Source organism: Hyperolius riggenbachi, chromosome 10 (assembly GCF_040937935.1).
Source record: "Hyperolius riggenbachi isolate aHypRig1 chromosome 10, aHypRig1.pri, whole genome shotgun sequence".
In the NCBI taxonomy this organism is placed as follows: domain Eukaryota; kingdom Metazoa; phylum Chordata; class Amphibia; order Anura; family Hyperoliidae; genus Hyperolius; species Hyperolius riggenbachi.
Window position 1 is genome coordinate 209030388 of NC_090655.1, and position 27845 is coordinate 209058232.

Consider the following 27845-nt stretch of genomic DNA (forward strand, 5'->3'; position numbering starts at 1 on the left):
TTCCATTGCAAGTGCTGGTCTGTTCTCTTGCTGGGGAATTTGCATACATTTGTTATGCAAATCCCCTACCTGCCTTCTTTGATGACTGGCACTATAAGAGCTTTATGTTTCCCAGAAGGCTTTGCTGGTCATTTCCTTTCCATGGTCTGTTCCTGATGGACACTGCTGGAGTGTCAGCCATTGCTATCTAGTATAGTTAATTCCTGGGGGTTGCTTTAGGCTCCCCTTCTAGCCCAGTCAGGTTGTATTATCTGTATTGCCTGTTCTGTCTTGTCTTGCCTGTTGCCATTGTCCTGTCCCAACGGTGGTCGACAGGAAATGGTTCTGATCTCTGTTCTTGGAGTATAGCTGGTGCAGCGGTTGCTACCAGCTATCTTTTCTGTTCTGTCTCCTGGGATCGCGCTAGCCACTTTTCGCTAGCGCTGGGGATCCTTCTGTTCTGTCTCCTGGGATCGCGCTAGCTACTTTTCCCTAGCGCTGGGGATCCTTCTGTTCTGTCTTCTGGGATCGCGCTAGCCACTTTTCGCTAGCGCTGGGGATCCTTCTGTTCTGCTACTCTGTACTTGGATCGCGCTAGCCACTTTTCGCTAGTGCTGTGGATCCTATCTCTCGCTTGTCCCTGTTTTCGTGTGTCTGTCTTGTCTGCTACGCTTGCTGGAGGCTCGGTGACCGTTAAGCAAGCGTACGCGTCCTCTGTTTCATGTTTGTCTGTCAATGGTTAGTTAGGCGTGCTTGTCTCTATTGTGCTTATCACGTGGAGACCGCGCATAACCGCGTGCACTGTTGCGAATGAGTGCGGTGTCCGCTGTTAGCTAGCGTTTGTTATTTTCCTTGTTATTCTCATTGTATTATTTGCTGTGCCTTTGCTAACCTCGTATTCTGTTCTGATCTGCCTTGTGTCACGTCTGGCGATCGCATCTCCCGCGATCGCGTTCCTATTTCATATCTGCTGTTGTGTGTGCGCGGTTGCGGGGTGGCGACTAGATTGGCGCACACACATACAACCTGTCCCTTTGCTCGTTCTCATTCGCAATCGCCTCTCTTGCGATTGCGTTCTGCGCTTCGTACAATTCCTGTCTGGCACTTGTGGAGGTACAGAGGATTGGTTCCTCTGCACTCCCCAGCGCCATCTGCCGACAGGAATTTCCCTCTACAGGTGCGTAGCACCTTTTGCTGGGTGCCTGCAAATATACGCTTGTGGAGGATTTCCGCCGTGTCAGCGCACGCGTTGTGCGCTGATCACGGAGAAAGTTCCACAATCGTTACAGGATCAATTTTGTGATAACTTCGCTCCCTTTAACCACTTGAGGACCCACCCTTTACCTCCCCTTAAGGACCAGCGCTGTTTTAGGTGATCTGTGCTGGGTGGGCTCTGCAGCCCCCAGCACAGATCAAAGGGCACTCAGAGCGATCAGATCGCCCCCCTTTTTTCCCCACTAGGGGGATGATGTGCAGGGGGGGTCTGATCGCTCCTCCTGGCTGGCATTTTGCGGGGGGGGGGCACCTCAAAGCCCCCCTCCGCGGCGAAATCCTCCCCCTCCCTCTCCTACCTGCCACCCCCGGGAGATCTGGGCTGCACAGGACGCTATCCGTCCTGTGCAGCCAGTGACAGGACGTCCCCTGTCACATGGCGGCGATCCCCGGCCGCTGATTGGCCGGGGATCGCCGATCTGCCTTACGGCGCTGCTGCGCAGCAGCGCCGTACAAATGTAAACAAAGCGGATTATTTCCGCTTGTGTTTACATTTAGCCTGCGAGCCGCCATCGGCGGCCCGCAGGCTATTCACGGAGCCCCCCGCCGTGAATTGACAGGAAGCAGCCGCTCGTACGAGCGGCTGCTTCCTGATTAATTAGGCTGCAGCTGGCGACGCAATACTGCGTCGCTGGTCCTGCAGCTGCCACTTTGCCGACGCACGGTATAAGCGTGCGGTCGGCAAGTGGTTAAAATCGATCCCTTTATCAAACAGAAACTGATTGGACTTGTCGGAAATAATCGTCCAATTCCTGTCCATTGTACGGGAAAGTAAATTGTGTGTACCCAGCAACAGGCTGCAAAATCTGCTGATTTGCTTCAAGATTGTTATCTGCTGGATGAAATTGGGAAGCCACTTTTCATTCTGTAAGGAAAACCTTCCCTGGACAAAATAAAACCAGCAATAAGGGCAATAGTGTTGAGCAGAAAACTGGGTGAATGTGAATATCTCTGCTCAACAGGAAACTGAAGTGGCTGCAAGCAAATAAAAGCCACAGATTGCCAAACAACTGAATAGCAACTGATACATTTGCATAGTTGCTTGTAAACTATGTCATTTGCCTTTCTCCACTTGCGGTTGAGCAGAGTTCTGTATATTTGGCATAATTTCTGATCAAAAAAATGCTAGTCACATGTATAGATTTTCATGCAATCGCCTTAATCTATTTAAAAATTGTTGCAAAGTAATCTAAAGCAGTTGTTTGAAAGTTTTTGAGATCAGTTCAATTCAATGTGGTCCACACGTTTCACATTTTTTTCAATTGATTGTGATTGCTTTTGTTAAAACAATAGTTTTGATCATTCGTGTTACTTTAATCCCGTTTTATTGGTACTTATTAGCCCATCGAACCCCCTAACAGCTGATTCAAAGCAGGAGGAGAAAACTTAATCAGAAGAGTACTAACCTCTTTCACCACTGCCTACCATTACCCTCTCCTCTGCCTAATAATAGCCCTCTCCTTTCCCTAACACTAACCCTTCCTCTGCCTCACTCTAATCTTCTCTCTCCTTTGCTTCATACTAGCCTTCCCTCTCCTCTGCCTCACACTAACCTTCCTTCTCTTCTGCCTCACCCTAACCTTCCCTCTCCAATGCCTCACACTAATCTTCTCTCTCCTCTGCTTCATACTAGCCTTCCCTCTCCTCTGCCTCACACTAACCTTCCTTCTCTTCTGCCTCACCCTAACATTCCCTCCCGAAATGCATCACACTAACCTTTGCTCTCCTTTGCCTCACACTATCCTTCTATTTTCTGTCTCACACTAACCTTCCCTCTCCTCTGCCTCACTCTAATCTTCCCTCTCCTCTGCCTCACTCTAATCTTCCCTCTCTTCTGCCTCACACCAATCTTCCCTCTCTTCTGCCTCACACCAATCTTCCCTCTCCTCTGTCTAACACTAACCTCCCCTCTTCACTGCCTAACCTCTCCTCTCCTCTCTAATGCCTCACACTAACCTCTCCTCTCTAATGCCTCACTGTAACGATCGGTGTAACACAGAGAGGGTCTGATTACCGGTGAACTGCAGTCTCACCAGGAATACAGAATATACCCGATTATTGGTGATCTGCTCATCTGTTTTTAAGTAGCGCTGTTCATTTCTTTGCTATGTTTTAATTTATTTCTGGTCAGCTGCTCCTACTTAACAGTTTTGCCTTTGGTGTATATGCAGAGCCTCTGTTTGGGTTCAAGGTGCGTTTGTAGTTTCTGGGGGGGCTCAGCGCATCTCTGAGCAGAGGCCATTCAGAGGCGGCCTGGTGATGCGCTGATCCCACTTTTTTGCGCAATTTTCAATTTTACTTGGTAGCGCGCCCAGGCTATGCATATGCATAGGTAGGATTTAGTTCGTGTTAGGTCCCCTCCCATGGAGGAAAGACTTCTTCGACAGTGGGAGGGACAAGCACTTAACAAGTTGCATGCAAGCTGTTATAGGAAACTAACATCCTCCAAGTGGTAGACAGGTCATGTGTATGCTCAGTGTGTATTTTATCCCATAAGTGGGGCTTGCACTCTTTTGCAGGTAAGCACTCATCTGTTTTTAAGTAGCGCTGTTCATTTCTTTGCTATGTTTTAATTTATTTCTGGTCAGCTGCTCCCACTTAACAGTTTTGCCTTTGGTGTATATGCAGAGCCTTTGGGTTCAAGGTGCGTTTGTAGTTTCTGGGGGGGCTCAGCGCATCTCTGAGCAGAGGCCATTCAGAGGCGGCCTGGTGATGCGCTGATCCCACTTTTTTGCGCAATCAGATATATCTACTAACCTCTGGACACCAGGGAGAACAAATAAGTGTTAAAGATGCAACAGTATACTTTGAGTACTTCTCCAGAAGTATGTTCCTTCCTATGGCCTAGACTCTTCCAGGGGGGAGGAGCTAGGCTGAGGGTAGGAAGGACAGAGCGTGAGTGACACCCGAGAGGGAGGGTGTCACTAACAGGTCTGGGAACTGCCTCTAACAGTAAGGCCAGTTCTCGAGGTCGGCTAGCCAGGTCGTTAACATACAGACAGATACGGTACAGATTCAGGAGGCAAATACAGAGTCCAGGAATGAGCAGAGTTTGGCAACAGGATATCAGAAATAGAAAGGTACAAGATCAGAGTTCAGAGGAATAGTCAGGCAGGCAGAAGGTCATAACAAATAATACAATTCAATGTTCCTAATGCTAAGGTGTGAACGCCTTGATGTCAACACCTTTGGAAACTATGCTAGAACACAGATACAGACAAGATCTGAGTGCTACCACGTAGTGATCGCAATGGCAGACAACCAGAGAATGCCCAGCACCCAGTATATATAGTAAAGCGCTCTCCTGCGCCTCCCCTAAGTGCTGGACCAATGGCAGGTGGTTAAAATGTCAGCTGACCAGCCTGGTCAGCTGACCCTTTTCTGGCTGTCATATAAGCTCTGCCTCTCAGCGCGCACGCGCGTCCTTCTGAATCTGTGTGGACTAGCAGTCCCAGCCACACCAGACATGTCTTGCAATGTAACCATTGATTCAGGCGCGGGGACCGCCGCCCCGCTCTCTAAGCGAGCAGCGGTTTCCCCGCGTCCGGCTGCAATGTCAGCTGCTCTGCCATGCGTGCAATCTGCCGCCTCCAACGCGGACTCCACCGCTCTGCCCATGCGGCATGCGGCGGTTTCTCCGCGTTGTGCCGCCATGTTAGACGCGGAAACAGACGCCTCACTCTGAGTCTTTTCGGCGGCTTTTCCGCATTTCCTCACAGTACCCCCCCCCTCCCCCGAGGAGTGGACTCCGGACAGCTCCTACCAGGCTTCTCAGGATGCAACGCATGGAACTCCCTTCTTAATTTGTCAGCATGCATGCGACATTCAGGTACCCATGATCTCTCCTCAATACCGTACCCTTTCCAATGAACCAGATATTGTACTGAGTTCTGAACTATGCGAGAGTCTAAAATCTTCTCTACTTCGTACTCAGGTTGGTCATCTATCATCACCGGAAGAGGAGGAGTGGGACCCACATGAACTGCTGGCTTAAGCAGGGACACGTGAAAAGATCTCACGCCGCGCATACTGGCAGGGAGGTCAATGGCATAAGTGACATCGTTGATCTTTCTAGTCACTGGGAATAGACCCACATACCTGGGCCCCAACTTAGCCGAGGGCTGTTTCAAGGTCAAGTGACGTGTGGACACCCAGACTAAATCTCCTGGCAAATGAACGTCTCTTGTCAGCTTGACCTTTTTGACTTTGAAACGCCTTCTCCAAATTATTTTTCACAATCCACCATATATCTTTAAATAACCTTTGCCAGGCCTCCAGAGCTGGAAACGGAGTGGAGGCAACTGGCAATGGGGAGAATTTAGGCAATTTCCCGGTCACTACCTGGAATGGACAAAATCCTGAAGAGGAACTTTTTAAATTATTGTGCGCAAATTCTGCGAAGGGTAAAAACTTGACCCAATCATTTTGCGCTTCTGTAACGTAACACCTTAAAAACTGTTCCAATGATTGGTTGACTCTTTCCGTCTGACCATTGGTCTGTGGGTGGTAGCCCGACGAAAATGACAGTTCCATGCCCATTTGGTGACAGAATGCCCTCCAAAATCTGGAAACAAATTGGACTCCCCTATTTGACACGATGTTTTCCGGAATGCCATGCAATCGGAAAACGTGGATGATGAACAAAACGGCCAATTCCTGGGCCGAGGGGAGTCCTTTCAAGGGCACAAAATGAGCCATTTTACTAAAACGGTCGACTACCACCCAAATGACCAACATGCCCTCAGACTTGGGGAGCTCACCCACAAAATCCATGGACAAGTGGGTCCATGGCTCACTCGGGGTGGGCAAGGGCTGCAATTTTCCCACAGATGCCAGTCGGGAGGGCTTACTCCTCGCACATACCGCACACTCTCTAACAAACTCTTTGCAATCGGCTGCTAGAGACGGCCACCAAGCGCATCTGGCTACAAGGTCCTGTGTTCTGGAGGCCCCAGGGTGTCCCGCATTCCTGTGTGAATAGAACATCTGCAAAATCTGGAGGCGAAATGGCAGTGGGATAAACATAACCCCTTTGGGTTTCCCCTCCGGGATGTCCTGCTGAAAAGGACCTAAAGTCTCTGTCCAATCTTCCCAAGTCTCAGTTGTAGCTAGTACCAGTTTCTGGGAGACAATGGTCTCTGGGGGGGGGAGGGCTGTGCTGTCTCTGGCTCAAAGCATCTAGACAGGGCATCTGCCTTAATGTTTTTGCTCCCTGGGGTGTACGTAATTATAAATCTGAATCTCGAGAAGAACAATGACCATCGAGCCTGACGGGAGCTTAATCTTTTGGCTCCCTCAATGTATTCTAAATTTTTGTGGTCAGCGTAAACTGTAATCGTATGTTCTGCTCCTTCCAACCAATGACGCCATTCTTCAAAGGCCAACTTGATGGCCAGGAGCTCCCTGTTGCCTATATCGTAGTTTTTCTCTGCCGGAGAGAACCTACAAGAAAAGTAGGCACATGGGTGTAATCTGCCCTGCAACCCTGACCGCTGGGACAGCACAGCCCCTACCTCGACCTCTGAGGCGTCCACCTCAACAATAAAGGGATAGGAAGTATCAACGTGTCTCAGGATGGGTGCAGAGCAAAACAAATCTTTTAAAGTGGAGAATGCATGCAGAGCCTCTGGAGACCAGTGGGTAGTATCTGCCCCTTTCTTAGTGAGACAGGTGAGGGGTGCAATGACAGTGGAGTACCCCTTTATGAACCTTCTATAGTAATTGGCAAAGCCTAGAAATCTCTGAAGAGATTTTAACCCCACTGGTTGAGGCCATTCCAACACAGCAGAAACCTTGGCAGGATCCATAGACAGGCCCGAGGTGGAAATAATGTACCCTAAAAAGGTGACAGATGTTACTTCGAAAATGCATTTCTCCAATTTGGCGTAAAGCATGTTTTGTCTCAGTTTATCCAATACAAACTTGACATGTGTCCTGTGCTCAGAGAGAGCGACCGGGAAGGGCCTTGGCTAAATTTTCACTAATGTATTCCTGCATGGCCACTTTCTCTGGACCAGACAAATTGTAAAGATGGCCCCTAGGGGGCATACAACCCGATCGGAGATCGATGGGGCAATCAAAGGGGCGATGTGGAGGTAACTTGTCTGCAGCCTTGGGAAAGAACACATCAGAATACTCGGAATATTGTACTGGTACCCCCTCCAACTGGATCCTGGTCTGGCCCAGTGTCACTCTCCCTAAATACTGCTGAAAACAGTGAGCTGACCAACTAGTTAGCTGACCGGTAGCCCAATTAATCTGTGGAGAGTGTAAGTGTAGCCATGGCATGCCAAGGATGACTGTGGAGGTGGTCATGTGTAACACAAAAAACTGTAGTCTCTCCTTATGTAACACCCCTATAGTGACTTCCACCTCTGGTGTCTGGGACAGCGGATGATTACTTTGCAGGGGAGAATCATCTACTGCCGTAACCTGAATGGGTGGTTTTACTGGGGTGAACGGAATACCCAATCTCTTTGCAAATTCAAAATCCATAAAATTAGCTGCAGAGCCTGAATCAATAAAAGCCTCAGAAATCTCAGTTTTATCTTCCCATGTGACTGTACAGGGAAGGAGTAACCGTTTATCTTCTAGTAGTAGTTTTGACTGACCAATTTGCATTGGTTCGGGTGGAGGCGAGACAGGAGGAGGTGGAGTTACTGGAGGCGCAGCGTAGGACACCATTCTTACATGACTACTACCCCGGGTCTGTTTCTGATAACGCAGTCTGCGGTCGACTCGAATGGCCGATGAAATGGACTCATCGACTGTCTTAGGCTCAGGCAGACTTACCATGAGATCTGAAATCTCATCTGACAACCCTGATAAGAAACAATCTAATAGAGCATAGGTGTCCCACCTGGCTGAAACTGACCACCTCCTAAATTCGGCTGCGTAATCTTCGACCGGACCCTTGCCTTGACGCAAGAGCTTGAGCTTCCGCTCAGAGGTCGCGGCAAGGTCTGGGTCGTCGTAAATTACTGCCATGGCTTTAAAAAATTCATCCACTGAAGAGAGGGCCAAATCCCCGGTGGGCAAACTGTACGCCCACGTCTGAGAATCGCCTGATTCTAAAGTCTTAATAAATGTGACCCTTTGGGTCATATTTCCAGAAGATTGAGGTCTCAACTCAAAGTAAGATAACACTCTACTTTTAAAATTTCAGAAGTCAGATCTATCACCAGAAAATTTCTCGGGTACAGGCAAACGTATATCAGAGCTAAGAGGAGATCACACTGTTTGAAGTTCCTGAATAGCCCCAAATATCTGACATGTCTGGGTCTGTTGGTTCAAAACTGCCGCGGAAAGTTGATTTACCGCGGTGGTCAGGACTTCAACATGGCTATACAGTGCGTCCATTTGGGTTTGGTCTGCCGTTCTGTAACGATCGGTGTAACACAGAGAGGGTCTGATTACCGGTGAACTGCAGTCTCACCAGGAATACAGAATATACCCGATTTTTGGTGATCTGCAGTATCACCGATAATCAGATATATCTACTAACCTCTGGACACCAGGGAGAACAAATGAGTGTTAAAGATGCAACAGTATACTTTGAGTACTTCTCCAGAAGTATGTTCCTTCCTATGGCCTAGACTCTTCCAGGGGGGAGGAGCTAGGCTGAGGGTAGGAAGGACAGAGCGTGAGTGACACCCGAGAGGGAGGGTGTCACTAACAGGTCTGGGAACTGCCTCTAACAGTAAGGCCAGTTCTCAAGATCGGCTAGCCAGGTCGTTAACATACAGACAGATACGGTATAGATTCAGGAGGCAAATACAGAGTCCAGGAATGAGCAGAGTTTGGCAACAGGATATCAGAAATAGCAAGGTACAAGATCAGAGTTCAGAGGAATAGTCAGGCAGGCAGAAGGTCATAACAAATAATACAATTCAATGTTCCTAATGCTAAGGTGTGCACGCCTTGATGTCAACACCTTTGGAAACTATGCTAGAACACAGATACAGACAAGGTCTGAGTGCTACCACGTAGTGATCGCAACGGCAGACAACCAGAGAATGCCCAGCACCCAGTATATATAGTAAAGCGCTCTCCTGCGCCTCCCCTAAGTGCTGGACCAATGGCAGGTGGTGAAAATGTCAGCTGACCAGCCTGGTCAGCTGACCCTTTTCTGGCTGTCATATAAGCTCTGCCTCTCAGCGCGCGCGCCCGTCCTTCTGAATCTGTGTGGACTAGCAGTCCCAGCCACACCAGACATGTCTTGCAATGTAACCATTGATTCAGGCGCGGGGACCGCCGCCCCGCTCTCTAAGCGAGCAGCGGTTTCCCCGCGTCCGGCCGCAATGTCAGCTGCTCTGCCATGCGTGCAATCTGCCGCCTCCAACGCGGACTCCACCGCTCTGCTCATGAGGCATGCGGCGGTTTCTCCGCATTGTGCTGCCATGTTAGACGCGGAAACAGCCGCCTCACTCTGAGTCTTTGCGGCGGCTTTTCCGCGTTTCCTCACACTCCCACTAACCTCTCCTCTCTAATGCCTCACACTAACCTCTCCTCTCTAATGCCTCACACTAAGCTCTCCTCTCTAATGCCTCACACTAACCTCTCCTCTCCAATGCCTCACACTAACCTTCCCTGTCTGATGCCTCACATTAACCTTCCCTGTCTGATGCCTCACACTAACCTTCCCTGTCTGATGCCTCACACTAACCTTCCCTGTCTGATGCCTCACACTAACCTTCCCTGTCCGATGCCTCACACTAACCTTCCCTTGTCTTCAGCAGAAGGTAAGGGGTGGTTAGTGTTAGTCGGAGGCAGAGGAGAGGTTAGTGTTAGGCAGTGGAGAGGGGAGGTTTGTGTTAGACAGAGGAGAGGGAAGGTTAGTGTGAGGCAAAGGAGACGTAAGGTTAGTGTTAGGCAGAGAGGAAGGGAGGTTATTGTTAGGCAGAAGGGAGGGAAGGTCAGTGTGAGGCAGAGGGGAGGGAAGATTGGAGTGAGGCAGAAGAGAGGGAAGATTGGCGTGAGGCAGAAGAGAGGGAAGATTGGCGTGAGGCAGAAGAGAGGGAAGATTGGCGTGAGGCAGAAGAGAGGGAAGACTGGCATGGGGCAGAAGAGAGGGAAGAAAGGTGTGAGTCAGAAGAGAGGGAAGATTAGTGTTAGGGAGAGGAGAGGGGCGATTAGTGTTAGGCAGTGGAGAGGAGAGATTAGTGTTAGGCAGAGGAGAGGAGAGATTAGTGCTCTTCTAATGAAGTTCTCTCCCCCACCTAATCAGCTGTTACACTAATGACGTATTACTTAAGGACTGTTTCCCTAATCAAAAATGCAGTTGAATGATTGCAGCTGAAACGTGTGGTAAGCATAACCAGCAATGGCCAAACGTTTGATTTTCTGGCTAAACCTCTGGTAAATTATCTATTTCCTCTCCTGGTAAAATATCCATCACATTTACAACATGACAATGGCTTCTTCCCTTGTGAACTTTTCCATGTGCGATAAGTGAAGATTTTCGAGAAAAACATTTCCCACAGTCTAAACATGTGTGATTCTTCTGATGCAAGAGAAGAGTTTCTCTCCGGGTGAAATATTTCCGGCACCCCAGACAAGAAAACTGTTTTTCGCCTGTGTGAGTCTTACGATGTCTGAGGAGCTGCTGTTTCTGAGAGAAAGATCTCCCACATTCAGAACATGAATAAGGCTTCACCCCTGTGTGGGTTCTTTGATGCGTGATAAGATTGCCACTCTGAGAGAAACATTTCCCACATTCTGAACATGAATACAGTTTAGTTACTTTGCTGCGGGCTTTATTATGTTCAGACAAATTGGATTTCCTGGGAAACCTGTTACCATTCTTAAGACAAGAAGATAGGGAATCCCCTGTGTGAGGCCTTCGGGATGCAGCTAGATTCACCGTTTTCTTAAAACCTCTCTTGTATTCCGGACTGGGAAATGCCTTCTCCACTGTATGAACTCTTTCATGCGTGAGCAGATGTGCTTTCTGTGAAAATAGTTTGCTGCATTCAGAACAGGAAAAAGGCTTCTCCCCTGTATGAGTCTTCCAATGTGAGTTGAGATTTTTCCTCTGCGTAAAACATTTCCCACACTCTGCACAGGTAAACGGTTTCTGCCCGGTATGAACTTTTTCATGGGTGAAAAGAGAAGCTTTCTGGGAAAAACATTTGGCACATACAGAACAGGAATATGGCTTTTCCCCAGTGTGAACCGTTTCATGTGCAATAAGAGATGCTTTGTGCGTAAAACATTTCCTACACTCTGAACAGGAAAATGGCTTCTCCCCAGTATGGACCTTTTGATGTGTGGTAAGAGTTGCTTTCTGAGTAAAGCATTTCCCACATTCTGCACAGGAAAATGGCTTTTCCCCTGTGTGAACTTTTTCGTGTGTGATAAGATGTGACTTTTGAGTAAAACGTCTTTCACAGATAGGACAGCAAAACGGCTTTTCCGCAAGGTGAGCTCGTTGGTGTCTGGACAAGTATGAGGTTTCGGTAAAACATTTCTCACATTCTGAACAAGAATATGGCTTCTCTCCTCTGTGCCTCATCTGATGCGAGATGAGATGTGTTTTACGGGAATAACATTTCCCACAGTCTGAACAGGAAAATGGTTTTTCCCCTGTGTGTGTCTTATGGTGTACAATGAGATACTTCTTTAGACTGAAACTTCTGCCACATTCGGCACATGAATATGGCTTCTCCTCTGTGCGGTCAGTCTGATGCGAGTCCAGGTCTGTATCCTGGGTCAAGTATTCCCCACACTCAGAAGGTGGGAACAATTCACATCCTCTATGCTGGCCAACGGGAGAGCAATGATCATGTGTCTCTACATCAGCTGCCAAATCAGCACCAAAAGGTGAGTTTGGGGTAAGCGGGATTTCTCCTGAATAAGTAGATGCAACATCATCATCATCTTCAGCTTCCGGAGAGATAACCGAGCATTTGTCCACGCTATTCTGGTCCATCTGGCAAAAATAACGTCCATCTGGCAAACATAATAAATCAAATGAAATAAGGAAGTAAAACTGAAAATTAAAATTGCTATAGACATCATAACGCAGCACCAATGTTTCTGTAATTTAACGTTATTAAAAAATGATCTTTCCATTTTAGTCTAAAACCAGATATTCCAGTCCTGCTCAAATTGCATCTCTGGAATCTCCACTTTATTTAAAGCAAAATGTTTATGAGGCCCTTGGATGTAGGCACTCTTGAGCAATGCCACCTGCCCCTACCCAATGGCTATGAGTTAATTGGGCAATTTACAATTCTCATGCAATCAACACCGTCACATAGTCCATAGACACATTTAGAGGGTAGAGAAACACAAAGTTAATGGTGAATACCTAAAGTACCACCTGGGCTATCTCTGCTCCAGCCCCCCATATCAGCTGCTATGGCAGCTATGGCTATTGCTTCACCCCTGGATTACCTAGAACTTCCCATGTTGCTACTGAACAGAGCAGGAGTCCCTGGGCCATATGCAATTCACTTTATCGCCAAAGTTTTCTCCTAGAAGATATTTTTCATCTTCAGTTTTAACAAACATTTCAGCACTCTGCAACTGAAAAAAATCTAAAATGCAGGTGAAAAACTACTGTCAACATTTTTTTTGAGTATTATCTTGCTTCCTAGTGGCTTAAAAGACATTTTATTACTAAGGTGTGAAAATTTCACCTATAAAACTTGGAAGAAAAAGTGAACTGCATATGGCCCCGTCGCTTATTATTAACACCTGGCAGCAGTTACTGACACTTCCATCTGGCAGTCTCTGTTTTGAACACTGGGCCTGATTCACTTACTGCTGGTAATATCACTGTGCACAGGTAGCCCACAGCAAAATTACCAGTACTAACGGCAGCAGAGTACTGCACATTGTGCAATTTCTGCGACCCATGGTACATGGGTAAAGCAAGCGTTTCTGCTGTAACACCCATTGCGATATTACCATAGCATATTACCATAACAACGCTTGCCTTAACTTTGTAGCGCAGGAATATTGCCATGCACTGCTTGCGCATGGCAATAATAAGGAAGTACTTGAATTATGCCCATTGGGAGATGACGTCAGTGTTGCTAACGTGCGTTATGCAAATAATATGTAACACGCATTACTGTAGCAAGACGCTTGTTACCCATGTACCGTGGGTCGTGCTAACTGTGCAGTGTGCAGTGCTCTGTGGGTGTAAGTACCCGTAATATGTGTTTAACCTGCTGGGCGGTCTGGACGAGCTCAGCTCGTCCAGTACCGCCGGAGCCTGCCGCTCAGGCCCTGCTGGGCCGATTTGGCTCAAATAAAAAGCAGCACACGCAGCCGGCACTTTGCCAGCCGCGTGTGCTGCCTGATCGCCGCCGCTCTGCGGCGATCCGCCGCGAGCAGCGGCGAAAGAGGGTCCCCCCAGCCGCCTGAGCCCAGCGTAGCCGGAACAAAAAGTTCCGGCCAGCGCTAAGGGCTGGATCGGAGGCGGCTGACGTCAGGACGTCGGCTGACGTCGATGACGTCACTCCGCTCGTCGCTATGGCGACGATGTAAGCAAAACAAGGAAGGCCGCTCATTGCGGCCTTCCTTGTTTATTCTGGGCGCCGGAGGCGATCGGAAGAACGCCTCCGGAGCGCCCTCTAGTGGGCTTTCATGCAGCCAACTTTCAGTTGGCTGCATGAAATAGTTTTTTTTTTATTAAAAAAAAACCCTCCCGCAGCCTGCCTGGCGATCTTAATAGAACGCCAGGCAGGTTAAAAGACAGCTATCACAAAAAATGTTTACATTTAATATACATGTGCATTAGTTATACATTTGCCCCAGAGTAAAATGCACTATAAATTACTTCTTTCCTATGTCGCTGTCACTAACAAAACATGATAGATCTGATAGATTTTGGACAAGCACATCCCCACACTGGACATTTTCTGTATTTTCAAGTCAGGCTCCTCCTGTGGATGCTTTTCTAGCAGTTGGGGTGTGCCACTCCCATCCATGGAGTGCTTTTAAAAATTAAGGAATTCCTCAGAGTACCCTATGAGGAAATTGAATATTCCAAAACCTGACAGATCTTTCACTTTCCTCCTGCCTACTGCAAGTGATGACATAGGAGAAAAGTAATTTATAGAGCATTTTATTCTGGGACAAATCTACAACTAATGCACCCGTATTTAGAATTTGAAAATGTTCATGATAGTGGCCCTTTAACCAGTTCACCACTAAAGAGTTTTTCCCCTTATGAACCAGATCAATTTTCACCTGTCAGTGCTCCTCCCATTCATTTGCCAATAACTTTATCACTACTTATAACAACAAAATGATCTATATCTTGTTTTTTCGCCACCAATTAGGCTTTCTTTGGGTGGTACATTTTTACTAAGAATTATTTTATTCTAAATGCATTTAAGAAAGGAATAAGAAATAAGAAAAAAAAAGAAGAAATAATAATTATTTCTCAGTTTTCTGCCATTATAGTTTTGAAATAAAACGTACTACTGTGGATAAAACCAGGCCCGGCCCTAGACTTTTTGCCGCCTGAGGCAAACTTTGAAGAAATCGCCCCCCCCCCCCCTCCTGCCAGCCTCTTGCAGCCATCCTGTTCCGCGCCAGTCCTCAACGATCCTCCGTTCCCCACAGGCCACTGCACCTGCGCAGCTCTGGCCACGTGTATCTTTGCTCGCGTTTCTGTCTGCAATAGTGTCCTGCAAAGGCGCAGGCTGCTATTGCGGACGGGTAGGCGAACAAGGCTACGTGTGGCAGGGCCGCGCAGGCGCAGTATTCCATCAACTTACAAGTCGACTGGACCGAAACTAGCTGGCGGCGGGAGAACGGAGAATGGTGGACCGTGGAGGACCAGCACAGGACCGGATGGCTGTCCCCAGGTAAGTGAAACACTTTTTTTTAATTTTCAGGTCCGCTTTAATGGCTCATAATGGCTGACTGTACTGTCTGTAGGCAGAAGGCATGTAATTTGATGGCCAGGCCATGATGGTACAGCCATTATGAGCAATCATATCTGAGGAGACAACGCATGTGCAGGAGCCGTTTCCTGCACGCGTTGAATAGGCTGCGGCGTGTCGTCGGGAATCTGCGGTGCGACGCTGAGTAGCGGCGGTAGTAATTCATTAACCCGACGGGAAAACACCAATTTCCGGCGATACAATGCTCCCGGGTGCGTCGTACCGCAACGCATCGAAACGCAGCGCCAGGTGTGATAGGTAAAATGAAAGTCTATAGACTTTCATTTTATCTTCGTCAACGCAAAGTCTCCATGCTTAAAAAGGGCTCTACTGTGAAAGAGTCCTACCAATTATGACTAGAGATGTTGCGAACAGTTCCCGAACCGTTTGCCGGCAAACATCTCAGTCTCCCTGTGCCCTGTACTACTTCCGGGTCGCTATGACCCGGAGTAGTACGCCTGCGCTGGCGCGCATCCTAGATCGCGCTCCTGTTGCCGGGCACTTTCTGCGCATGTGCGTGATGTCATAAGTGACGTCACGCTCATGCACAGAGAGTGCCTGGCAACAGGAGCGCAATCTAGGACGCGCACCACCGGGCCAGTACAGGCGTACTTCTCCGGGTCATAGCGACCCGGAAGTAGTACAGGGCACAGGGAGATTCGCCCGGCGAACGGTTCAGGCCGTCTCTAATTATGACATGACATGCATGATGCATGCTAAAGAACAGTGTCACTTACTGTGGATTTCTGCCTCTCTCTGGTCTGTGTCACTGGCTGAGTGCCACAGCAAGTTGGTCTCACTCTCAATTCCAGGGGACCACCAGGGGCCAGGGGGCACTGTGACACATACACACTGGCACTGTCTCTGTCTGTCACACACGTGTGCAGACAGCTTCAAGACCCCCAACACTACACACACACGGGGGGGCAGAGCTGTAACTATACAGACAGTGCAGCCAGCCAGGGCTATCTCCCGTGTCCTACTGTTGCCTCCGCCCCCTCCCAGCCTGTCACTTCAAAACACATTGGCTATCTTAATGGACAGCCAGGGGTCGGCGGGGCGGAGCTTCTTCCTACCTGGCTGTGCTGCACCAGGACAACTTGTCCTCCTCTCTGTCCCCCGATCACACAGGCAGGATAATTTCACCGGATAAGTGCACCCGGGCGAACGCCCACGTGGTCAGAGCCTCAGATCTCCAGCGGGCTGCAGAGACAATCGCGCCGCCCCCCGCCGCCTATGCACGCAGCAGCTGCTGTCAAGTTGCAGCGCTGCGTGCAGGCATTGAATAAGGCGGCCGGTGGGCGAGGACTGGAGAGCGGCATGTAAGGACTGTCTAACCTTTTAAAGCTGGAAGGGAGCGGAGGACGGGGGACCCAGGCGAGGGAGGGGGGGGGGGGGGGTCCGACCCCCCTCCCCGCCACTAGGCCAATACCCCCTTCCTGCCCGCTATCCCCTCCAGCTCGGGCGGCCCCCCACACTCAAGGACGGGCGGGTGCCGCCCCCCCAGAAGTGCCGCCTGAGGCAAAAGTTTCACCCCGCCTCATGGGCGGGCCAGCCCTGGATAAAACCCACACATTTCATTTGCCCATTAGTCCTGGTTATTACAAAATTTAAAATAGTCCCTAGTACAATGTATGGTGACAATATTTTATATGGAAATAAAGGTGTATTTTTTCAGTTTTGCGTCTGTCACTGATTACAAGCTCTTATCTGCAAAAATGACAATAATATACCCTCATCACATACATATTAAAAATCTTGCATCCCTAAAGTAAGTGTCTTATTTAAATGTCATTTTTTTATATACATATGTTTTATTTTGGGAGAGTGGGGGAGATAAGAGGTTGATTTTAATTGGGGATTTATTTATTTTCATTTAATTTAATGTTATAGGGTGTAGTTTTACTATTTGGCCACTCAGTTTTTTTTCCTGTGTACTGTTCACAGTAATATAGTAAAATAGTGTATGTTTTTACTTTCAGCTTCTCAATGACCACTCTCATCTCATTGTTGCTGATGATCATTGATCACAGGCTCTTTGATCTGTGAATGGGAACATATGTTCCCATTCACCAATCAGTCTAATGGTCGGTGACGTGAACTCATGCGGGAGTGCGGCGAGGTACGTATATCTACGCCTCAGGAGCTAAGATTAAGTCTCCGGGTGCGTAAGTGGTTAAAGATCAGAACACATTGCATACTTATAAATATTTGTAAGTAAAAAGGCTGTAATAGTAGCAAAATATCTTGAAGCAGTAACTCACCTGGGGTGATCTCTATGAGTCTATCTTCATCCTTTATCAGTACTTGTGTTATTTCTTCCTCCTCAATTTTGACATCTGAAGGGTCTGTGAATAAAGATGAGAGTTTTTCCTGTGTATATGAAACAGCAGGCAGTGTGCATGTGGGCTGTGGGCAGACAGGGCAAGCCAGGTAAAAACATCCCCTAATCCCATAATTAGGGATGATCAATGAGATGCAAATATTTACGAGTTGATACAAATATATGCACATTTTTATGCCAATTTATGCAATTTGAAAATGAACCAATCAATTTAAACCTGGGTTTAAATTGATTGGTCCATTTTCAAGCTGCATATATTTGCATCTCATTGATCATCCCTACCCACAATATATATGGATTTAAAACCTGGCTAAAAATTCTATGAATCACTCCTCCTGGAGCAGTGATTAATTATTCCATTCGGCGCCTTGATTGGCTTTGGGAAAACATGTTCACATTCACCAATCATTCCACTAACGGTCAGCGTCGGGGTGTGCGGGTGCGCGAACGATCCTTATCTATGCTCCCGATAGATGAAGTTCAGAGGGGCATGGTTATATGATACAGCGGTGGGCAACAGGTTAAAATTGTTATAGTTTAACTACATGAGACATGTAGCCTCCCATATAACCTCCCATTCTACTGGAAGTTTATACATACATTACAGGCCGCATTCCATGCACTCCATAATCGTGCTGCCCAAAACAGACTCCCTCCCCATCCCACAATGCACCACACATAGGGCTTGATTCACAAAGACAAATAGCATGCCTTATCAGAGATAAGACACCTTATCAAAGTTAACATGCCTTATCAGAGTAGCATAGCGAGCGCTACAAACTTATGCCTGCTAATTGGAAATGACAAGAGCTCCACTCGTCCTGCCCTGAGCCCCTGCGGATTCGTAGCACTCGCTATGCTACTCTGATAAGGTGTGTTAACTTTGATAAGGCATGCTATTTGTCTTAGTGAATCAAGCCCATAGTGTGAATGGGCCATGTCTTTTACCTTTAATGTTTACTAAAGGAGTGTAGTATAGTATAATGTAGTATAGTACAGTATTGTATACTCAGCCAATCCAACTTCTCCATTGCCACTAATGTGCATCTTCACTCTTTATGGCTTTGTGGACATGTGACACAAGTCACATGACTGCCGCAGAGTTAAGAGAGGAGATATCATAGTGTGCAGCCAATCCAAATAAGGTAAACATACTGCCCAACTCCATGCAGATCTCTACAGGGACACACTGTCTCACCACTGCTTTCTATTCATAGAGGATAAGTGAGGAGAGAATGACTGAGGAGGGAAAATGTGTGACTGTTTTGAGTATTTAGTGTTTATTTCTCACCTGTGCTGATCTCTATGGGAATAATTTCTTCTTTGATTACTTGTCCTTGTACTTCTTTCTCGACTTTGGCATCTGTCTGTGTCCCACTCGTATGCACAGGGTCTGTGCATAAAAATAAAGGACATTTTTTATACCTGTGCAAATCGCAATAGTCTCCTCTTTCACCATCACATCCTCCTTCCTCAGCTCAGATATATCTCTTGTTATTTAAGTGTGTCCAGGACTCCTCAACTGGGCACATACTGTCTTCCCCTTATTTCTAATAGAGGCTGATGTCTCCTGACTCCTCCACTGGCCACACACTGTCCTCCCCATTACTTGTAATAGGGGCTGATGGCTCCTGACTCCCTCACTGGGCACATACTGTATCCTCATTACTTCTAATAGGGGCTGATGTCTCCTGACTCCCCCACTGGCCACATACTGTATCCTCATTACTTCTAATAGGGGCTGATGTCTCCTGACTCCCCCACTGGCCACATACTGTCTCCACAATACTTCTAATAGGGGCTGAGGTCTACTGGCTCCCCCACTGGCCACACACTGTCCTCCCCATTACTTCTAATAGGGGCTGATGGCTCCTGACTCCCCCACAGGCCACATACTGTCTCCACAATACTTCTAATAGGGGGTGATGTCTCCTGACTCCCCCACTGGCCACACACTGTCCTCCCCATTACTTCTAATAGGGGCTAATGGCTCCTGACTCCCTCACTGGGCACATACTGTATCCTCATTACTTCTAATAGGGGCTGATGTCTCCTGACTCCCCCACTGGCCACATACTGTCTCCACAATACTTCTAATAGGGGCTGATGTCTCCTGACTCCCCCACTGGCCACATAATGTCTCCCCATTACTTCTAATAGGGGCTGATGTCTCCTGGCTCCCCCACTGGCCACATACTGTCTCTCCATTACTTCTAATAGGGGCTGATGTCTCCTGGCTCCCCCACTGGCCACATACTGTCTTCACAATACTTCTAATAGGGGCTGATGTCTCCTGACTCCCCCACTGGCCACACACTGTCCTCCCCATTACTTCTAATAGGGGTTGATGTCTCCTGACTCCCCCGCTGGCCACATACTGTCTCCACAATACTCCTAATAGGGGCTGATGTCTCCTGTCTCCCCCACTGACCACATACTGTCTCCCCATCACTTCTAATACAGGCTGATGTCTCCTGACCCCCCACACTGGGCACATACTGTCTCCTCATTACTTCTAATAGGGGCTGATGTCTCCTGACTCCCCCACTGGCCACATAATGTCTCCCCATTACTTCTAATAGGGTCTGATGTCTCCTGACTCCCCCACTGGCCACATACTGTCTCCCTATTACTTCTAATAGGGGCTGATGTCTCCTGACTCCCCCACTGGCCACATAATGTCTCCCCATTACTTCTAATAGGGGCTGATGTATCCTGACTCCCCCACTGGCCACATACTGCCTCCCCATTACTTCTAATAGGGGCTGATGGCTCCTGACTCCCCCACTGGCCACATACTGTCTTCCCATTACTTCTAAAAGGGGCTGATGTCTCCTGACTTCTCCACTGGCCACATACTGTCTCCCCATTACTTCTAATAGGGGCTGATGTCTCCTGACTCCCCACTGGCCACATACTGTCTCCCCATTACATCTAATAGGGGCTGATGGCTCCTGACTCCCCCACTGGCCACATAGGGCTTGATTCACAAAGCGGTGCTAACTGTTAGCACGCCTGTGAAAACCCCCCTAGCACGTCTAAACGAGCTTTTCGCGCATAAAACTTTACGCGCGTAAAACTTTACACGCGCACTGCACAGAGCGCAGGGCGCTCTGCGCAAAGTGCCCATTTGAGCTCATGGGACTTAGCGCGCATAGGACTTTGCGCGCGCAAAGCTTTACGCGCGCAAAGTTAGCACGCGATCTGATTGAGAAATCCGGTCCTAACCTACTTAGCACCCTGGTTAGCATGTCTAAAGACTTTAGACGTGCTAAGTAGGTTAGCACCGCTTTGTGAATCAAGCCCATACTGTCTCCACAATTATTGTAATAGGGGCTGATGTCTCCTAATTCCCCCACTGTCCACATACTGTCTCCCCATTACTTCTAATAGGAGCTGATGTCGCCTGACTCCCTTACTGGGTACATACCGTCTCTCCATTACTTCTAATAGTGGGTGATAGCTCCTGACTCCCCCACTGGGCACATACTGTCTCCCCATTACTTTTAATAGGGGCTGATGTCTCCTGACTCCACCACTGGCCACATACTGTCTCCACAATTCTTCTAAGAGGGGCTGATGTCTCCTGACTCCCCCACTGGCCACATAATGTCTCCCCATTACTTCTAATAGGGGCTGATGTCTCCTGACTCCCCCACTGGGCACATACTGTCTCCTCATTACTTCTAATAGTGGGTGATAGCTCCTGACTCCCCCACTGGGCACATACTGTCTCCCCATTACTTCTAATAGGGGCTGATGTCTCCTGACTCCACCACTGGCCACATACTGTCTCCACAATTCTTCTAAGAGGGGCTGATGTCTCCTGACTCCCCCACTGGCCACATAATGTCTCCCCATTACTTCTAATAGGGGCTGATGTCTCCTGACTTCCCCACTGGCCACATACTGTCTCCCCATTACTTCTAATAGGGGCTGATGTCTCCTGACTCCCCCACTGGGCACATACTGTCTCCCCATTACTCCTAATAGGGGCTGATGTCTCCTGACTCCACCACTGGCCACATACTGTCTCCACAATTCTTCTAAGAGGGGCTGATGTCTCCTGACTCCCCCACTGGCCACATAATGTCTCCCCATTACTTCTAATAGGGACTGATGTCTCCTGACTTCCCCACTGGCCACATACTGTCTCCCCATTACTTCTAATAGGGGCTGATGTCTCCTGACTCCCCCACTGGGCACATACTGTCTCCCCATTACTCCTAATAGGGGCTGATGTCTCCTGACTCCCTCACTGGGCACATACTGTCTACCCATTACTTCTAATAGGGGCTGATGTCTCCTGACTCCCCCACTGGCCACATACTGTCTCCCCATTACTTCTAATAGGGGCTGATGTCTCCTGACTCCCCCACTGGCCACATAATGTCTCCCCATTACTTCTAATAGGGGCTGATGTATCCTGACTCCCCCAATGGCCACATACTGTCTCCCCATTACTTCTAATAGGGGCTGATGTCTCCTGACTCCCCCACTGGTCACATACTGTCTCCCCATTACTTCTAATAGGGGCTGATGTCTCCTGACTCCCCCACTGGGCACATACTGTCTCCCCATTACTTCTAATAGGGGCTGAAGTATCCTGACTCCCCCACTGGGCACATACTGTCTCCCCATTACTTCTAATAGGGCCTGATGTCTCCTGACTCCCCCACTGGGCACATACTGTCTCCCCATTACCTCTAATAGGGGTTAATGTCCCCTGACTCCCCGTTACTATTTGCAGACAGAGGAGAGGGAGCAAGTAGAGATAATTGTAGTGACTGACAAAAAGAGACTGTGTGACTCAGCTCTCTGTTTAATATCTCCATGTTGTTATATCGCAGGATGTGTGTATCTAAGCATATTTTTTTGTGTTTTTTAAAAGGGAGTCTCCTGTTACCTGGTGATGAGCGAGGCAGCTGATATTCCATCACACTGTCTGTACAGCTCTCAGTGTCCTTCCCAATTCCTTTTCTCCTCTTTATGGTTGAGATTGTATTTCACATGAAGGGTAGTTTGTATACAATATACACTGAAAATATACATGAAAAAAGAGAGAAAATATAGATGAATGTACATTTCTATAGCTCTTTGGAGACAGGCAGTCTTCTATGCCACAGAGAAAAGCTAGCCCTTCCTACTATAGCTATTTCTGGTGCTCCAAGTCACAGCTTAACATACAAAGCCTGACAGAGGCTGGAGTAGTTGCCTATGTGATATAGCAGACATGGACTGAGATCTTTTATAAACTCTCTGTTACTAGGGATGATCGATGATATGCAAATACTTCCAAATGTATGCAAATTCTATGCAAACATATGCAGTTTGAAAATGGACCAATCAATACTAACCCAGGTTTAAATTGATGTTTTCATTTTCAAGCTGCATATATTAGCATATGAATTTACATAAATTTGCATTAACTCAGAAACATTTGCATATCATTGATCAGCTCTAGCTACTAGTAAAGATGGTCACTGAGATGCAAATAATTCCCTCCTGCAAGCAAGTTTTATATAAATTGTATGCAGGCCAATCAAGTGCACTTCCTGTTGACTTGGATTGGTCCAGTTCCATGCTGAACAATAAGCATGAAATGTGCACGTAAGCCAGACTTATTTACATCTCATTGACCATGTCTAGTTATTATGTAGAGTAAATTTCAGCACTGGCTTCTCACAGTCAATTTGAACGTATATATATTGCTTACAGGGGGCAGAGCCATCAAACATAAACATGGAAAGCTTACCAGCTCCCAACAACTATATAAACATAATATATGTACTTTGCTACTACCAGTAACTTTCTCACAAGATCAACGTCACATTTAAAAGGGGAAGTGCCACAGTACTTTTCTCCTATATATACGTTATTAGAAGAGACACTGCATAATTGCTTCGGAGAACACGCTGAGTAGTTATGATTTTAGGGTACACGCTGGCTAATGTTTTTCTGGCGGGCACTGTCTAATTATGTTGTTTAAAAGTATATCTTGACTTATGTTCTTATGTTGTTGTTGGGGGGGGGGGGGGGGGGGGTGTGTGCAATCTGCCTAATTATGATATTTCAGGGGAGGGTACATACTGCCCAAATTATATTGATTGGAGATACACTCTGCCTAGGTATGTTATTTTGGGGAGACAGGCTGCCTATTATTTCCGGGGACATGCTGCCTAATTATGTTTTTTATGGGTACATGCTACCAGATTATGTTCTTTGAGGGACACACTGTCTAATTATGTTATTTGAGGGGGAGATTACCTACTTATGTTATTTAGGGGTACAATCTGCCTAATTATGTCAGTTGGCGGCAAATGCTCTCTATGTTGTGTGGGGTGGCATGCAGTGTATGCTGTTTGAGGGAGGCATGCTAATTATGTTGTTTGAAGATATTGTTGCTTAATTATGTTACTTTGAAGATAGTGCCTAATTCTGTTGTTTGGAGGAAATATCCTGCCACATTATTTCATTTGGGACTAAGTGCTGCCCACTTGGGGGGGGGGGGGGGGGGCACACACTGTTTAATTATGTTCTTTGAGGGGATGTGCCCAATTGTAGTTTGAGGTATATGTCTGCTTAATTATGATCAGGCATTGCCAGATATTTTTATTATATGGTTAGACAGCACAATGTTAGCAGTACAATTATACACTTATGTATGGCAAGCCTACCACTGGGTCAGATATCCTGGGTCATCCGATCTCACAGGTGAAATAACAATCAGCCATGTTTTGTTTAGCCAGCTTGGTATGGTTGACCTGGAGACACAGCAACTGCAGGATTTATTGTCTTTCCATCCCCATTTAGCTCTGTAAATATAGACATGAACAAATGGGCAATCTGCCATGCATGTACTGATCTTTCAGCTACATTACATTTCACAAGCACATCAATAACCCAACAATGGCCTCACAATGCCTTAGCGCATTCAGTAAGTAAAGCAGAGAACAGCTGATTTACCGAACATCTGGTCAAATGTCAATTCAAGGCTGTTACCGCACAGAAAAGTAAAATTACGGACTTGCGAGTTAATTTACTGACTAGTGAGGTAATTACCTCAATAAATGTCAATTCACAAAGATTAGAGAATTTGATAAAACAAGGGAGATGTCTGTATCTTGCCTCTAGTCTAGAACTGTCGATAACTAACGAGCAGTCATTTGGTCAAATGGAAAGGCAAAGGAGACAGCTAGTGGGAGAAGCCATTGTCCTACTATTCACTCCATTTATACCAATGTACTGCCGGGTGGAACACCAGAAAATACACAAAACACAAGATGTATAAGCAGGACAAATTCATAGTGATTTCCACTTTACCCCTCTTTTGATATAAACAGGGATAAACTGATACAGAGAATCAGAGAGATTAGAGGTTAAATACAGATCTAAAGGGATGCCTGGGATGTCTTTTACTCTTGTAAGTTGTCAAAAGATAGAAGTGGCAGCTTGCAAAGGAACTGCTCGTGGTTTAGGCAGACCACTTGTACCAGAAGAATCATCACAAATCTGTCCAGAAGTGGGAATATATTACTGTAGCAGGACACAGCTTGCTGGTTAGACTATTGCTGCACATGTGAAAATCTTAATGAATTCGGAGAAGAAAAAGTCTAAAATATTGAATGCAGTAATTTACCAGCTAGGTATTAGTGAATTGAAGACATCTTCAAATAAGTTTTACATAAAGCTGCTCAAATGAGCGTACAAAGTTTTATACTTTTTTTTTCTGCAATAAGTGACTTAAATAACCCATTATATCACAATTCCCTCAAACTGGTGATACACTACAGTCAGAGGTCTTCATTTTTGAACATACTAGAGTAATAATGTACAGCTACTATGATTTTTCAGCATAAAATAGTGCTTATTAGCGAGTTAAACTTATCTCCCGGCATGGATTTAAATATACCATTCGATAACTATATAATCAGATTATCATATATTTCCAGTTTTGTCATACAAGAGTTCTGTGACTACATACTGTATTATATACTATTTACAAATGTAAGCTCATGGCTCACAACTGTCCCTCTTTCGGAGGGACAGTCCCTCTTTGGAAGCCCTGTCCCTTTGTCCCTCTTTCCTCCTCATTTGTCCTTCTTTCAGGACTTTGTCCCTCTTTCTACGTAAGTATATGTATTTCTTTGCTGAATAATGTGTTTAATTGACTCTAAACTTTATTCCCATCCTTTAAATTGATATATTTCTTATTGTTAAATATTGTTCAATTGTTAATAAGAAGGAAAATGAACCAGGATAGAAAGCACCAGTGTGGTTTGAATTATGAAATCTTTATAGTGTGCGTGATTGGGGGTGTGGCAGGGGCGTGGTTAGAGGTGTGGCAGGGGTGTAGCTTACATGTCCCTCTTTCTGGTCTCAAAAAGTTGGGAGGTATGTGAGCTGTTGAAATGACAAGACAAAGCCACTAGCATTCTCATGCTGTTTAAACTACAAGGAGGCGTGACACACACTAAACCATCTAAGAATACTGCAGCCTACAGCAATAGAAGTCTCTGATGACTTATGTCTATCTTTAAAAGTGTGTGTTGACAGCAGATAATCAAGGATCTACTCAGTGGCTACTGTGACTTTAAATTAACATAATAATCAATTTTTACTACTATGCTGCCAGTTGTTGGAAATAGTTCTCTTCCTCAATAACAGCCATATTTTATTTCTACTCCTGTAGAAGCAACCACTGCCAGCCCTGTCCAGAGAACATTCCCCAGTCACATCAGTGCAGCTACCCATCTATCTTCTATCTAATGTTTCATGGGTCATAGCCTTCAGCTGACATCCCATGGATCTTCCAAAACCCATCTAATCGTGACAAGACATAATTACCTCCAGTCTCCAGACTCACACCCACCAGCAGATGTTGGAAAACAGAGGTGGTCTGTGGTAAGTTTTCCCTGGACTCTCCTTTTGAGCTGCAAGAAAATGGCCGGTGTCATGTCAGCTATTGCAGCCTCTCAGATTTTGCAGCCCCGCATGCGCAGTAGGAGCCTGCGCCCCATTACATTGTGCAGCCACGTATGAAACATCCTAAATATCTCCACTTCCGCACCACGTACACCCCCAAAATTTGCAGGGGAGGGAGGGGACCCCCACATCTAGCTCTGTGCCGAATTGCAGCCGCCGAGCCCCGCTGGTTCCCGAGACTGATTGCAGCAAACCTATCTCGGGAACTACCGGGGCTAGGGGGCTGCAATTCGACACAGAGCTGGATCTGTGGGTCCCCTCCCTCCCCTGAAAATTTCGGGAGTGTACGTGGTGCGGAAGCGGAGATATTTCAGCTAAATAATGTCTAACTTCCCACTGAGCATGCGCGATACTCAGTGAGGAAGGCTGCTTCCGGGCTGCAATATCTGACATTACACCGGCGACCTCCAGCAGGCGACTGGTCAGTCACAAACTTGCTGTGGCGAGCAGGAAGCAGCAGGCCAGCTGTGGCACGCATACAGCTAGCACTGACTACATAAAGCTGGCCAGCGGTGGGACGCACGCAGCTACAACGAGACTACAAAAGCGGTGGAACGCACGCTGCCCCCACACTACAGAAATCTGACCAGCGATGGAACGCATGCAGCTACTACGGAAAGCTGCAATTATTCCTGCTGCCAGGTCTCGCTTACTGTATGTTTTCATTTCTAAGGCCAACACTAGAGGGCAAACTTTCCACACAATAGCTTTTCTCCGTACGTTAATGGGAAACGATTCCTTCCTCTCCAATACATTATAAAATGCGATTACACTTATTATTTCTTAAGCAATATATATTAGCACAATGCTCATATAATTGTGACATGGTATTCATAATATAAGAAACAGATATCATTATTCTTATACTGAACAAACTAGCTACCACTGACCTTACAGTAGCAGAGCCAGTGGCCATTTTCTCGTAGCTCAGAGAAGGATGCGCTAGACTAGTAGTTTCTCAATGTTTTTTTGGTGCTGATGTTAGCCTGAAGTCAGGTGGTGCAACAGATGCCTCAGGTAATAATGTTCTATATGACTGTTGTTACTTATATTATATATGAGAAAGCCTGGGATGTGCAAAAGAAGTTGTTCCCAACAACACTTAGCAGTTTACTGAATGAAAGAGGTATCAGATGAACTTTTATCCTATTTTTTTTCTAGTTCTGGAACTATCATGGAACTATCCCTTAATTTTTAATTTTAGCCAATAAAACCTGGTATTTGTCAGGTTTACTGTTTGTTGGCAGACCACATCCTGCATATAGAACTAACAAAAAGAATGGACGCCATTGCAGATATTCCACAGATATTCCTTATATGTGTGGTGTCCTCCCCTTCTCCCTTGGACATGAGGCACACAT

At 46.8% G+C, this 27845-nt stretch overlaps 1 protein-coding gene across 1 annotated transcript; it reads right to left on the reverse strand.

Moving 5' to 3' along the window:
- Positions 1-10278: 10278 nt before the first annotated feature.
- LOC137534316 (zinc finger protein 84-like) lies at positions 10279-26544 on the reverse strand. The gene is made up of 6 exons (XM_068255762.1): positions 26347-26544; positions 24177-24314; positions 22406-22537; positions 18791-18892; positions 17420-17503; positions 10279-12201 (listed from the first exon to the last, which is right to left on the reverse strand). The coding sequence occupies exons 3-6, from the start codon at positions 22434-22436 to the stop codon at positions 10598-10600; spliced, it is 1821 nt and encodes a 606-aa protein (XP_068111863.1). The 5' UTR covers positions 22437-22537; positions 24177-24314; positions 26347-26544; the 3' UTR covers positions 10279-10597.
- Between the last annotated feature and the right edge of the window lie 1301 nt (positions 26545-27845).